The 12,866-nt window shown below is 47.1% G+C and overlaps 1 protein-coding gene across 1 annotated transcript in view; it reads right to left on the bottom strand.

Annotated features, from left to right (window-relative positions):
• The window catches only part of SPTBN1 (spectrin beta, non-erythrocytic 1), a 964,524-nt gene that overhangs the window by 783,513 nt on the left and 168,145 nt on the right, over positions 1-12,866 (bottom strand). The window contains exon 2 of the mRNA XM_069608234.1: positions 4,798-4,988. Coding sequence (XP_069464335.1) covers positions 4,798-4,939 — 142 coding nt within the window. The 5' untranslated portion in view covers positions 4,940-4,988. The remainder of the gene's footprint in view (positions 1-4,797; positions 4,989-12,866) is intronic.

Below are 12,866 nucleotides of genomic sequence, written 5' to 3'. Positions count from 1 at the left end.
AATCTATGGCTGGCATGAGGGCAAATACCATGGAGGGATCCATGTTTGGTCACCCTTGGTACAATGTGGAGAATTGGAGCCAACACAGGTCTTTCAGTCACTAATGCACACCACGGGGACTCCACCATGAACAATTAGAGAAGTGCTATTGGCTCCACAGGATTTGTACTTTGTAAAAAGAGGATGTAATAGTCTTATCATCAGGTAGCATTACCTCAGACACAATGGGAATCAATTCTCTTATTCCAGGACTATGATTCACTCTCGGTAACCCACCACCGGTCAGGCGCGTCCTGCTACTGACTTGTGCCTTGACTGGGCAATCCAATGGCCTATCCGGTTATTTGTCAAAGTTTAGATTTTGCCACGGGTCAAACAATCTGAAGTCCATTATCCAGGTAGGTGTTCTTTTTCCTACATGAGGATTTTTTTATATATTGGTTTATATCCGGAGCGTAACTTCTTAAATCCCAATATAAAAAAAAGGGTGGACAATTTTCAAGTGCTGATAAATCAATGATTTAAGCTTGAAATAAATTGACCAGGATAGCACAATATTGAAGTGATTGCTGTGGAAATTAGTGTTTTGGACCTTTTGTGTTTTAGCCTTCAACCATACGTCCCCTTTCCCCCCACACCACCATTAAATACATGCTTGACCACATGAGGGATCAAGGTCGACAAAGTAGATTACCCTTTGAAGGGGCACATTTTAAGTTACTCTTGCACATAGAAGGTTAAACCTCTTCAACAAGTCCTCTTCTGAACAATTTCCAAGTTAGGACTAGGCCTGTGAACCATTCAGCTAATAAAAGAAGGCAGGAAATCACCTCTCGGAGCGCTGTCCTCCGACAATATGACTGGCTACAAGGGTGCAGTTAGATTGTAATTGTAAATGCCAGCCGGGTCTGACTATTAAGTGGGTCGGTGAAGCCACAATCGGCCTCCCTCACCACTCAGTGCCATCAACTAATGGCTGAAACAAACACCCATGAAAACATGAAAATTGCCATTGGGTTCCCTAGCAATCTACCCATAAACACCTCTTCACAATCGAGGCAGTGTCCTGGCCAGAAACTACTTGCAACGAAAGGTGTGCAGTTTTCCTGTATGGACATTAGTATTTGTGGATGGGTCAAACTCAAAATATAATTGATCACAAGGCCATGAATATAATAGCACATTCTCCATGCACCAGCAGGTTACATTTTCCATGCCCAGGTCTAAACTCGATGAGCTCATAGTTGGTGTGACAAAGTACCACACATGTCCACTAGGTTTCGTAGGCTCCTGCAGACCGACAGACAGGTGTCTGGCCACCTACCTCGACATTTCTTCATACGTTGGTTTTAGTGTAAAGACCACTGTACGGTCCCTATGATTTGGGAACGTAACCTTCCAAATCTATTCAGCAGGTGATTCAAACCATGTCATCAATTAATGACAAGCCCAATGTAGCAGCACAAACCATCATTTAATGAGGAATCCAATTGGGTCCCTCACCCAACTCAGTTAAGGAGTATCCCAATGTAGTGTGCCAAACTATTTAACAGTGAGCCCAGTATAATATCCAAATGTAGCTTGTTTTTTTATTAGGAGAAACATAGTGTATCCCAAACAATCACATTTAATGTAGGGTGCCAATATAGAGTAAAAAAAACATCAAATGATTTAATGTGGATCCCAATACAGCATTCAAAGTCATCTCATTATGGAAGGTGGATAACAATATTGTGCTCCAAACCACCTGATTTTCTATTCAGTATCCCAACAGTGCCGCAAAAAAGCTCATTTAATGAGCAGACCAGTATAGAGTCCCAAATCAGTTAATTCTGAAATGTAGTGCTAAACAGCGTCACAAACGCTATTCTATAATAAGGAGCCCAAGATGGGGTCCCAATCCATCTAATGATTTAATAAGCATATCAATATAGTGCCCCAAACTACATAACGTAATATGCATTCCAGTATAGGATCCAAAACAATTTCATAAATTTAATAAGGATCCCAATACAGGTGGTGTTTTGGAGGAAAAACTTGCGTCATGTTTGGTGTTTAACATGTATTTTGAAGGTATTTTACACAACGGGCATCTAGCCTAATGGAGCACTGGAGCATTTTATAAAGAACATTGTACTCTAAGCACCTTCAAAAGTAGGTAGTGTGCATGGAAGAGTGTGATGCATTGGGTTCCAGGAGAGACTGCACAGCAGGCATGAGGATGCGATAGGCAGGTATAGTGAGTTTGGAACATTCATATGGATAATTCCAGACCCAATTGGGAATTTTGTATTAACATGTTAGCACACCACCAGAGAATGTTCTATTTTTTGTTCTACGTATCATTTAGCTTTGGCTATTATGTGACGTTTGAGCACCACCTATCTGCCAAAACAATTACATTGGAGTACAGCCAGGGGGGAGATGGCATGCGAGGAGAAGCACACAGCTTGTAGGTGTTTGGCCATTCCCACCCACTACTTGCCCTTCAATGCTCAGACCCTCCTGGGAACTCTGAGCTAGCATCAAACTTTGGCCTGCCAGTGTTATTTTTATGAAGTCTGGTGAGAGTTGATGACAGCAGTAAATATGCTACTATTGTTTGAAAAATATCTTCAGACACTTGATTTCTGTATGTTCGTTGCACTGAAGTCCTGTTTAAAACAAGTGTTCATAAAACAAAAAGTGTTGGCTTGTGTCTAGCTTCATCCCATGCCTTAAAAAAACAAAACGGTTGGCTTTGCTAATGCTCGTTTTTACATGCATCTATGTTATTTTGGTGTTGGCAGCCCCACCATTAGCATGCCGTTCCAAAACACGTACTGGGTGACTATTAATGGCACACAAGCAAAGCTTAGTGTATGTAGATTCACCAAGTTCAATTAAACTATGGCACAGCTTGGTTATCTGAGTGATAGGTTGCATCGACATGCAGCATTCCTGGGTTCCCAGATCCATGTGAAACTCTGCTGGGAAGCAAGAACTAGATTCAGGATTCCATACCCCAGGAGCACCAGAGCCCTTTCTCCTCCATCTCTCAGGCTCGCGCCTTTTAAGCCACTGCACCTCAGGTACAAGCCCGCGTGAGTGAATGGCTAGCCAAGAGCTAAGCAGAAATTGCCAGGTAGGGTTAGATATCGGAGGTTCCGAGGGGGGCCGCATTGTTCAGATATAACATACTTTGTGAAAATGGTTACAGACTGAAAGGAACAAGGCTTTCGAGTGAAGCTGCAGCAGAGAGCCAGGCAGCCAGCAGACATCCACTCTGCCAACAAAGCTGTGCAATAAATGACCCATGGCAAGAAGGGTATTGGCTTGCCTGGAATGCCCTCCACAAAGGAAAAACTCGTCTTGAAAAACGAGTGTTCAGACGCCAAACACGACAATGCAAGGCATTACTGCAGAGGGCATGCATACTATTCCAATGAGATACTTTGCTTGGTTTGGAGAAGCTCTAACCTTCGATGTGCCCCTGCAGCAAATCCTCAGGCCATCACAATATACAGCTAATTTAATGTGTAATTTGCCACTGGGAGCAGCATGCCAAGGGCTCAGTTCCGGTTCCTCTTATTAGAACTCCATTCCCGTGCACCCCCTTACAATTGACAAATTGCTTGGAAGGACTGCACCAGGTAGAGGTAAACTGGCATGAACTTTTAACGCATTGTTGTACCTCCAAGGCAGTGCTTGAAATGAAACAAATTGCAGGCACTCACAAACTCCCAAACAGTTGCTAATTTCACACACTGGAACCATCCTTAACATGAAGAAAGCTTGCATTATAACCAGTCGAAGTTTAGTGTAGTGCTCAACATTGAAGAATTGTGTTTTTAAGAGTGCATATAAACAGAAATGTACAGCGGGCCATAATACAGTGCCTTTACTACAGAGAATGCGCTAGTAGAAATCGGTTGTCCATTTGACATTGAGGGTTAAGGTCACAGTATTAGTAATAAAGCAAAAGAAGGACCTACAAAAAATATGAACAAACAATTCAAACTGATAAGGTCTCATATGGCAGCCATTCTAGATTCACATACAGCTGCAATTGGGTTATAGTGTGCATTTCTAAAACGTGTGGGAGAATTCATTTGCAGCAAGAAAAACACGGACAAAAGTGAGCTGGACTCCAGGATGGCCATCAAAAACATTCTCCGAGGGACCTAACTCAGATATTCGGGACCTTTTTGTCCCTCTTTTCAAACCATGTTTCAATTCTAGTTAGAGTAATGTCGTTTTGTGTTTTTTCAAGCAGATTTTGTACTGTCTTGTACAAGACGGAAGTTCCTTTTCATCGACGTTCACCCTGAAGAAGACTAATGAAACAGAGCCGAAAGAAATTAGATGTTGGGGATTGAAGTGGGAACTGACAAAAATCAAATTATTAGCCTGCACTTTTGAATGCAAATTTGTTTGCCAATTCTGAGGATATTTTTCAGTATACTAATAGATTTCATTTTTGTAATATATATTACACAATTCAAGAAATACATTGTGATTATAATGCATGACATTTGAAATGGTATGATTGTGAGACTAATGATTTGAAGGAATGTGAAGGAGTGTCTAATTAATTTGGATTGCTCTTTGAGAAAGTACATGTTGAGTCAAATCTTCAAGTACTCTTTGTGGGTTTTCTTCCTCTTGAATTGCACAGGTAATTGTGGCTTAAACATTTTTAAATATCTTTCAGCATGTGGGTTTTTGTTAGGAAACATTATAAATAGTAGGACAAGTTGTGCCATAATTCTACTTCGAATAGATTATACCAAAAACCAGCTGTTACGAGCCACCTACCTGCTAGGGCCTTAATGCGTGATCGCTCAAACAAGCGCGCAGAGCTGTTCTCGTTGTCCCACTCCTCATCCCAGCGGTTGTTCACGTCGCTGTACTGTTGCTGGATTTCAATGTGGTCGTAATCTGTTGCGACTGCCGTCATCTTGGCCTCTTCTAAGCACTTCTCGTCATCAGTTTACTCTTCCAAAGATCTGTTCAGAAAAGAAGAAAAAAAAAAAAACAGCAGTTGCAAATGGATTCAGATGTATGGCGGCTGCAAAAAGCAGATCCGCATGTGCACACTCATCGCTCGGTTAAGCACACAAAACCATTTCCAGGATGGAAAAACATGAATCTGAGCCAAAGGACACATTTCATGTTTGCAGCAAAATGGAGCGGGTTTCTTTGCTCGAATGCGTAATTAATTATTCTTAATGCACAGTATGGAAAAGTATTGACAAATCTGAAACGATACAGCTGAAAATTTAAGTTCATTGGACTACTTTTGATCACACCAGCACATTACAGCACCCTCAAACGATTCGGGGTTGATGAATCGAGTATTCGAAACAATCCAACACCAATCATTGAGGACCAGTAAAGCCAAAACACAAGATAACCCAGAAGCCACAAAGCAACTGGGAAAAGGATGGCCGGATTTACACTAGTGGGTCCATCAATTACAATCTCTCCTATTCAGAATATTATGGATTTACTGTAAACCAAGTCCTAGCAGTGCAGAAACTACGGAGCTGTGGAAAACCATCCATTACACACCTAGAGTTCCTCTCACTCGTAGCAGATAGCCAGCCGCCTTTCAGGCTCCCCCAGAGGACCCCACCCCCGTCCACCCTCACTCCTCAAAAACACCCTAGCCTCCACCTGAGCAGGCATTGTCGCACGCACAATCCTCAACTACTCACATCAGGATCTTTCCCGAAACCCATCCTCAAAAAACGGACACTCAACCCACTCCTTCCCCTAGAACTACCGGCCTATCTCCAACACACGTTTCATCGCCAAACTCATGGACTGCACGGCATACAAACAACTTGGCAATTTTGCCAAAGCCAACAACCTCCTAGACCCTGCACAATCATGCTTCAGGCCACTCAGGAGAACAGAATCTTCCCTAGTCGTAATCTGGGAGGACCTAAAAAGAACAGCCGACACAGAAGGCTGCGCTGAACTCATACTGCTGGACCTCTCCGCAGCCTTCGATACCATCGATCACACCATCCTACTAGACAGGCTACAAACACTAGGAATCAGAAACACTGGGGCGAGGCATGCAAGCCAGAGAATCTCATCACAACCACCATATGGCCTACACAATCAGGATATCCCTCTGAAGCAATCCTGGTACTATTTGCCTTGCTCCACGAAATCTCTGCCATGCCAGGTTTCCAAAACACAGTCACAGGGTCCCACCCCAAAGATAACGTCACAGGGTTTGCCCCAACATTTTGTGCCCCCCCTTCTCCCATATGAAGCAATGCATGAAGGAACTGCACCTCTGCTTCCACAGCAGAAGCACAGTGTAGTCCTGCAGGGTCAGCGAGTGCACGCGCCTCTGTTCTCTGCCCAGTCTCACTCTGGATCTGTAACGTCGCAGACTGCCCTCAGGGCACAGGCCAACATGTCAATTTGCAGGCTTTGCAGTGAACCCATCAGCTGGCATGTCTTTATATCTGTGCATTTTAGAGGGAGCATGGTTGCTGCCCGACGCCATTGTTGTTGAGTAGATGGGTCTGTATGTTTCATATGAAGCACCAGATGCGGCAGAGTCTGGGCCAGGGCATCTGGCACTAGCAGTTCACCCGTCCTGTATTTATAGCGGGAACAGTAAAAAACAAGAATATGAAGACTACCCCATCACTGCATGACCTGGGGACAAAGGGCGATCTTTTAAGAAACTGCTTGAAATGCCTTGGAATCAACCTAAAGGGAGCTTGAAGAAGCTGGGCGCGTTGAATGGGCTTTTCCAATGTAGCAACTGTGCAGGTGTTTTCTTGGAAGGCTCCCCAGTAGTAGGCCTGCTTTCACAGGATCCAGGTGCTCTTTGCTTAGGCCACAGTGCATACGATATGGACTTCCATTCATGATTTCCAAAAATGAAGTCAGCGACCAACACACAACGCCTACGACAAAAGTGATGCACTTGGAGAGACCTCTTAAACTGCAATGGGGTGGTTTATCAGACATTAGCTAATGCACTAATGTGTTTGTTTTCATCCAAGCCCATTGTGAAAGACCATTAAAGCAACTTATATTTTCTTGTAAGGTAGTTTATGGATTGCCAAGCTTAAGATAACATCCAGTTTTGAAGGGCAGTCCTTGGGGCGCCAGGGGCTACTTGGGTCTAAACATGGAAGCTAAGCTGACCTTCATCCCTCAGATAGACGCTGTGAAGGTATCAGCCTATTATCAACTCCGTTGCTTGAGGAAAATACTACCTATGCTCGACTTCCAACAAAAGGCTGGTGTTGATCAGAGCCATGATACTCCTCAGTCTCAAAAAACTGCAACAGGTTATGCGATCGTCTATCTGTAAAATCTAAAAATCGACTTCAGCAAATCTAGACCAGCAGAGCTGGGGTAATCACTGGCCTGGAGACATTGCAACACATTACACTGGCACAGAAATCCCTGTAATGGCTCCAGTTTGAAGAGCAAGTGGCCATCAAAATTCCATGCATCATACTCCAGCCCTACTAGGACACAAGAGAAAACACCTGCCTGACCTACTCCAATATGACAATCTGGAGAGAAACATTGGGTCAGTGACAATAGGTCCCATTCATACCGCCAAACCTTAGAAAAGTGAACATGGGCGGGGGAGAGGGGTGGCGTGGCTAGCCGGGGATGCCAGTGGATGAGTCCCTGCTGAGCTCCTGATCCCCGGGTCCCGTTCCCAACCATTTCTAACCCCCATATGGCGACCAAAAGCCCTGGAAACGAAGATGAAGAAACCTTAACTTAGGGGGCACAGCTGGTGGAATTTCATGACATTGTGAAGTCGGAGTATCTAAAGAAGCGCTCCAAAATCTAGAAGCCGGTGGAGAAAGGACAAAATGGTGGGCACAGCAGCATAAGCCAGATGGCGGCACAGCCCTGACCAAAAAGAACAAGCAGCAAGGCGCCATGGGTGTGCTGATCGGACCCGAGGAGAGGCAGGCCCCGGCTCCTCGTGGTGCATGCAACGTAGTGGGAGCGAGATTGTGTATGAGTCTGGCCTGTGGAGCGGTGGTCCCCTGCTCCCTGCGGCACGAGTGGGGTTGCTGGGAGTGAGGAAGCAAACAAACCATGCAGGTAGAGTGATGGCTCCTCGCTGTGTGAGCGGTGAGCGTGTGAAATCGGCAAGAGGCACGGGGCGAAGACGAAGAGTACCGCGGCATGGCTCCAAGAGGGAGTCCGCCGCGGCAGCAACGGAGGCACAGATGGCAGCCAACCGAGAATAAGAGCTGCAGTTCAGGAAGCGCCGGTGGACCCGGGCAGGACAGCAGCTTCTCCAGGAAGAGAAAGGTTCCTGCTGGAGACGTTCATGGAGATAAGAAGGCAGGTGGAGTGAAGCGGACGCCAACGTGACAGCAGAGTCAAGGGGGTAGGGGGCTCCCTAAATAGATGTGGAAACCAAAGGTGCTGAGTGAAGGAGGAAGGATCCGGGCCCTTAGAGGTGAAACACAAAGGAGGGGCATATGGGGGCGGACCACCCACCTCCCCCCTCATGTGTAACCAAGAAACGTGGAGGTAAGCCTCCCAAAGCATAATCGGAACACAGCAAGACATATATGGCAAGCTTGGGTTGAGGTGCCAAGTGGGCCAAGAATGTGGCATGCAGGCATGCAGTAGTGATATTGACCCTGTGCCAGATAACTCCTTTGGCGCTGCCATAAAGCACAATCTCCCCTCAAATTGCAGGGGAGGAACAGTAAACCCAGTGCAGCGAAAAAGAAAAAAAGCATTAGCAGAGACGAAGACGCGGCATGTGCGGAAGGGGCTCCTCCCATTCCTTCCGCACCTAGACAGAAGAACTGGGTACGAAGGGCCAAGACAAGTTATCACCCGTCGAGGCACAATGGCGGCTAAACAGTCAAAGCAGAATGGCCCACAATCAGGCGACATCAAGGCACTTATTTGGATGTGTTGGGGAAAGGCACATTTGGGTGAGTTTTTGGAAGTCTCATTTGGGTGAGTCTATGCAATTCATTTTTGGCTGTGTTTTACCATTTTACTTGCCCCTCAATTGTAACTTGCTAGCCCAGTGACTGCTCCATACCTTTGTTCTTTATATTTCTCCTACTGCCTCCTCGCTCTATTTGCCCATGGCGTTACCCGTCTCTTTTATCTACTCCAACTGTTTCTCTATCAACTACCCTTCCCTTCCCACCAAGTCTGGTAAGAAGAAATTAAAAAAGGATATCTTTCTTTGCAACCCAGGTCTCCCATCGCGGATACCTATTCCAGCGCCTCTGCCAGACAAACCCTCAATGATGTTCTTTTTTGTTCCCTCACCAGATCTCTAGACCCCCCTCATGATCTCTTTGCTCTGTCCGGTCTCCTCCTATCCCATAAATGGTGGCACCCGTTCGGAAGTCCTTATGGATCTCTGACTCCTCCCGAGTCTTCATTAATGTCTATCTAAATGGTACGGTCATGGTGCAAGGACCTCAGTCCAATCTCCTCTTCGATAGGCGGTTCCCTCGCCTCATCAACTTCCTATTATCTCCATCTGTCCCCTACTCTCTTCCCCTGGCTACCATGCCCTCCTCCACTTCCGCCTTTCCCATCTCAAGCTCCTTCCACATCTCCGCAGGGCGTACCTCCGTTTTGTACCCCTCCCCGGAAGGTCTTTAAGGCTGGCAACCTTCTCCATTTTACCACTGTCAACTCTCGCTCAGCTGTTAAACACTCCTCGGACATCTGTCTGAAGAACTGGACCTGGATGCCCTCGGTCTCACCAAGACTGGTTCACGAGCAGTTCTGTCACAAGTCTTGACACTCTCCTCCCCGACGGCTACAACATCCTCTCAGCCCCCAGATCAAACCGACCTTGAGAGGGTGTAGGCGGATGTTCCCCGGAATGGATTCCTGCCTCTCTCATTCCCCACTCAGCCTTACTCCTCTTTTGAATGCCTAGTCTCTGCAGGCTCTCTCTCCCCTAGCAACTCTCTTACTGTAGCTACTCTTTACTGGCCTCCTGGTAAAATCACCTATTTTCCCTCTGAGTGGGCTGACCTCTCCTCCTCCCCCCTTTGGCCTCAACCACTCAACTCCTCCTCCTAGGTGACCTCAACATCCATCTTGATTCTACCTGTCCCTCATCTGCACTCTTTCGCAACCTCTGCGATTCACTCTCCGTCTCTATCCTTCCCTCCAGCCTGACCCACTCTGCTGGTCACACACACTTGATGTCTTGATCTCCTCAGGCCTCCCCCTCTCTTAACCCTTTACCACTCTTCTATCCTCGAGTGATCACTGCCTCCTCTCCTCTCATCTCTCCATCTACTTCCCCCAAGCCAAGCCCTCTCCAAGACCGTCACCGACCTTTTCGGATATCCGGACAATGAAGCGTGTGCCAGTGAGGCCTTCGCTGAAACCTCCCCCCCCCCTCCTCCACCCCTGGCTGACGCACACCCTGACACAGCCTTCTCTCTGCTCTACTCCTCTTTTTCTGCTACTCTCGACACTCTGGCCCCTGTCATGAGGATCCGTTTGAAGTCCAAAGCCAAGTGCAAACCTAGCTACACTTAAACTTAAGTGTAGGGCGGCAGAGCAGAAATGAGGGCTTCTTGCTCATCCTCTGACAAACTGGCCTGCCGCCTGCTCCAAAGGCAATAGATACTCGCTGTCCGCACTAAGAAGCGAGCCCACATACAAGCCCGCGTCTCGGCAGCATCTAACAATTCGGCTGAACTCCAAAATCTGCAAGCAGGTGGCCAACCCTGCTGCAGTCTCCACCCCTCCTCTCGCCTCTTTGCAATGCCCTTGCCTCTCACTTTATCTCTAAAACCCAGGACATCCTGTCCTCTCTCTCCTCCCCCCTCCTCTCCTTCTCGGCTGGCTGAACCCCCCCACCCCCAAGCTCCCGCCGTCCCCCTTTCTCCTCCTTTCCTCCCCGAAGAAGTAGCTAGACAAGTCTGATCTATGAAAACCTCATCAAAACAGGTCCACCCCTGTTCTTCCAAAACTATCAAGGACCACATCGACACCCTTGCAGATTTCTGTAACTTCTCCTTTGCCTCTGGATCTTTCCCCTCCCCTCTTAAGCACTCAGTGGATTTCACCTCAAGAAATCCACTGCTGAGCCTTCATGTCGGGCAAACTATCGCCCAATTTCCATTACTCCCTTTTTGGGTAAGCTACTAGAAAAGCTGGACATCTCCCAGCTAAATCTTCATTCCAACTCTGTTGGCTCCCTCCATGACCGCCAATCTGGCTTCAGAGCTGCCAGAAGCACGAAAACTGCTCTGCTGAACATCCGTGAAGACCTGCTCTCCAATCTTAACTCTAACATTACCTCTGTCCTCATCCTACTTAATCTCTCCTCTGCCTTCGACACGGTCAACCATACCACCCTGCTCAATCGCCTCTGTGACCACCTGGGTATCACCGATCAGGCTCTGGCCTGGCTGGCCTCTTTTCTTTCAGATCAACCCTCCCAGGTACAACTTGGGTCCTTCCATCTTCTATCTCCCTCTCCAGCTGTGGCGTACCCCAGGGGTCTAACCTCTCGCCCTGGCTTTTCAACCAAGACCTGGCAACTCTCGCCTACTGCATCTCCATTGTCTGTTCAATTTTCCAGTGCTATGCTGATGACACCCAACTCATTTTCAGGCTTCCTTCAGCCTCCTCCTCTCCTTCCCTCATCTCCAATTGTCTACTCGCCATTCAAAATTGGTGTGCCGCCAACAATCTTTGCCTAAATGCCAACAAGACCGAGATCCTCCTTATTGGTACACCATCTCCATCCTTCGCTCTCACTCTCTGGCCGGCCTTCCTTGGCCCTCCTCCTACCCCCACTTGCGTGGCTAAGTACTTCAGGGTTATATTTGACTCCACACTTTCCTTCTCCTCACACATCTCTGACATCTCCAAAAAGTCAAACTTCTTAATGCACGGCCTCAGAGCCTTTCCTCTCCTTCCTCAAAAACGGACGGTCTCCCAACCTTTGGTTCTTTCCAGACTTGATTACTGGAACAGCCGCTTTCTGAATCTACCTGCCTCCACTCTCTGCCCTCTACAACTAATTTAGAACAGGACTGCGAGACTTGGCCTTGGCCTCAAGCCCTGGGATCGTATCTCTCCAGCCCTGAAATCCCTTCACTGGCTCACAGTGGATGCAAGGATTACATTTAAAACCCTCTGCATTGTCCACAAGGATTTCTGGGGCCTGGGTCCAAGATACCTTCAACTATCCCTCCGTAAATATCTCCCCTCTCAACCCTTCACTCCTCTGCCTCTAACTCCCTCAAGGTTAGTAGTTTTGCAAAAAAACGAGCTGGGGTAGATCTCTTTCATCGGCTGGGGCCTCCCTCTGGAACAGCCTCTTTCCCCCTTTTCCATGCACTTGCGCTTTCTTAAAATGTCACTGGGCCTAGTAAGATCACAGTTTTTTTGTTCTCCCTTGTTCCCTTCCCTTTTGTCTGGTCGCGCTCTGAAATAATTGTCTACAAGCACGATATAAATAAAATCTCATTTAATTTATGATGGGCGCAGAGGCGCCGAAGTGGGGCCAACATCAGACTAATGCGCAAATTCACTCGCCCAAAACTGTCCATCAGGAAGGGGAGGATCCTCCGCTCAGGAGATAGGACCTGCAAGCCATGCTGCAGGAGTTGAAAAAGGACATTAGAGAGAGCACCGTAGACCTAACAAAAGCTATCTCAGACATTAATAAGAACGTTATGGTGGTGGAGAGGCGAGTGGACGAGATGGAGACGGTAACATGTGAACAAGGTCAAGAGCACGAGGTGCTGGGGCAACGGTTGGAGGGGATGGAGCGTCAGATGTAGGTCATCCTGGATAAACAAGAGACGGAACAACATTAGAATTAGAGGGGTTGCTAGGGCAATATCATGTGCAAAGTC

This window comes from Ambystoma mexicanum, chromosome 4q (genome assembly GCF_040938575.1).
Source record: "Ambystoma mexicanum isolate Mex_15411 chromosome 4q, UKY_AmexF1_1, whole genome shotgun sequence".
Taxonomy (NCBI): Eukaryota; Metazoa; Chordata; class Amphibia; order Caudata; family Ambystomatidae; genus Ambystoma; species Ambystoma mexicanum.
Note: the sequence above shows the minus strand (reverse complement) of the source record. Positions and strands in the feature narration are given on the sequence as shown.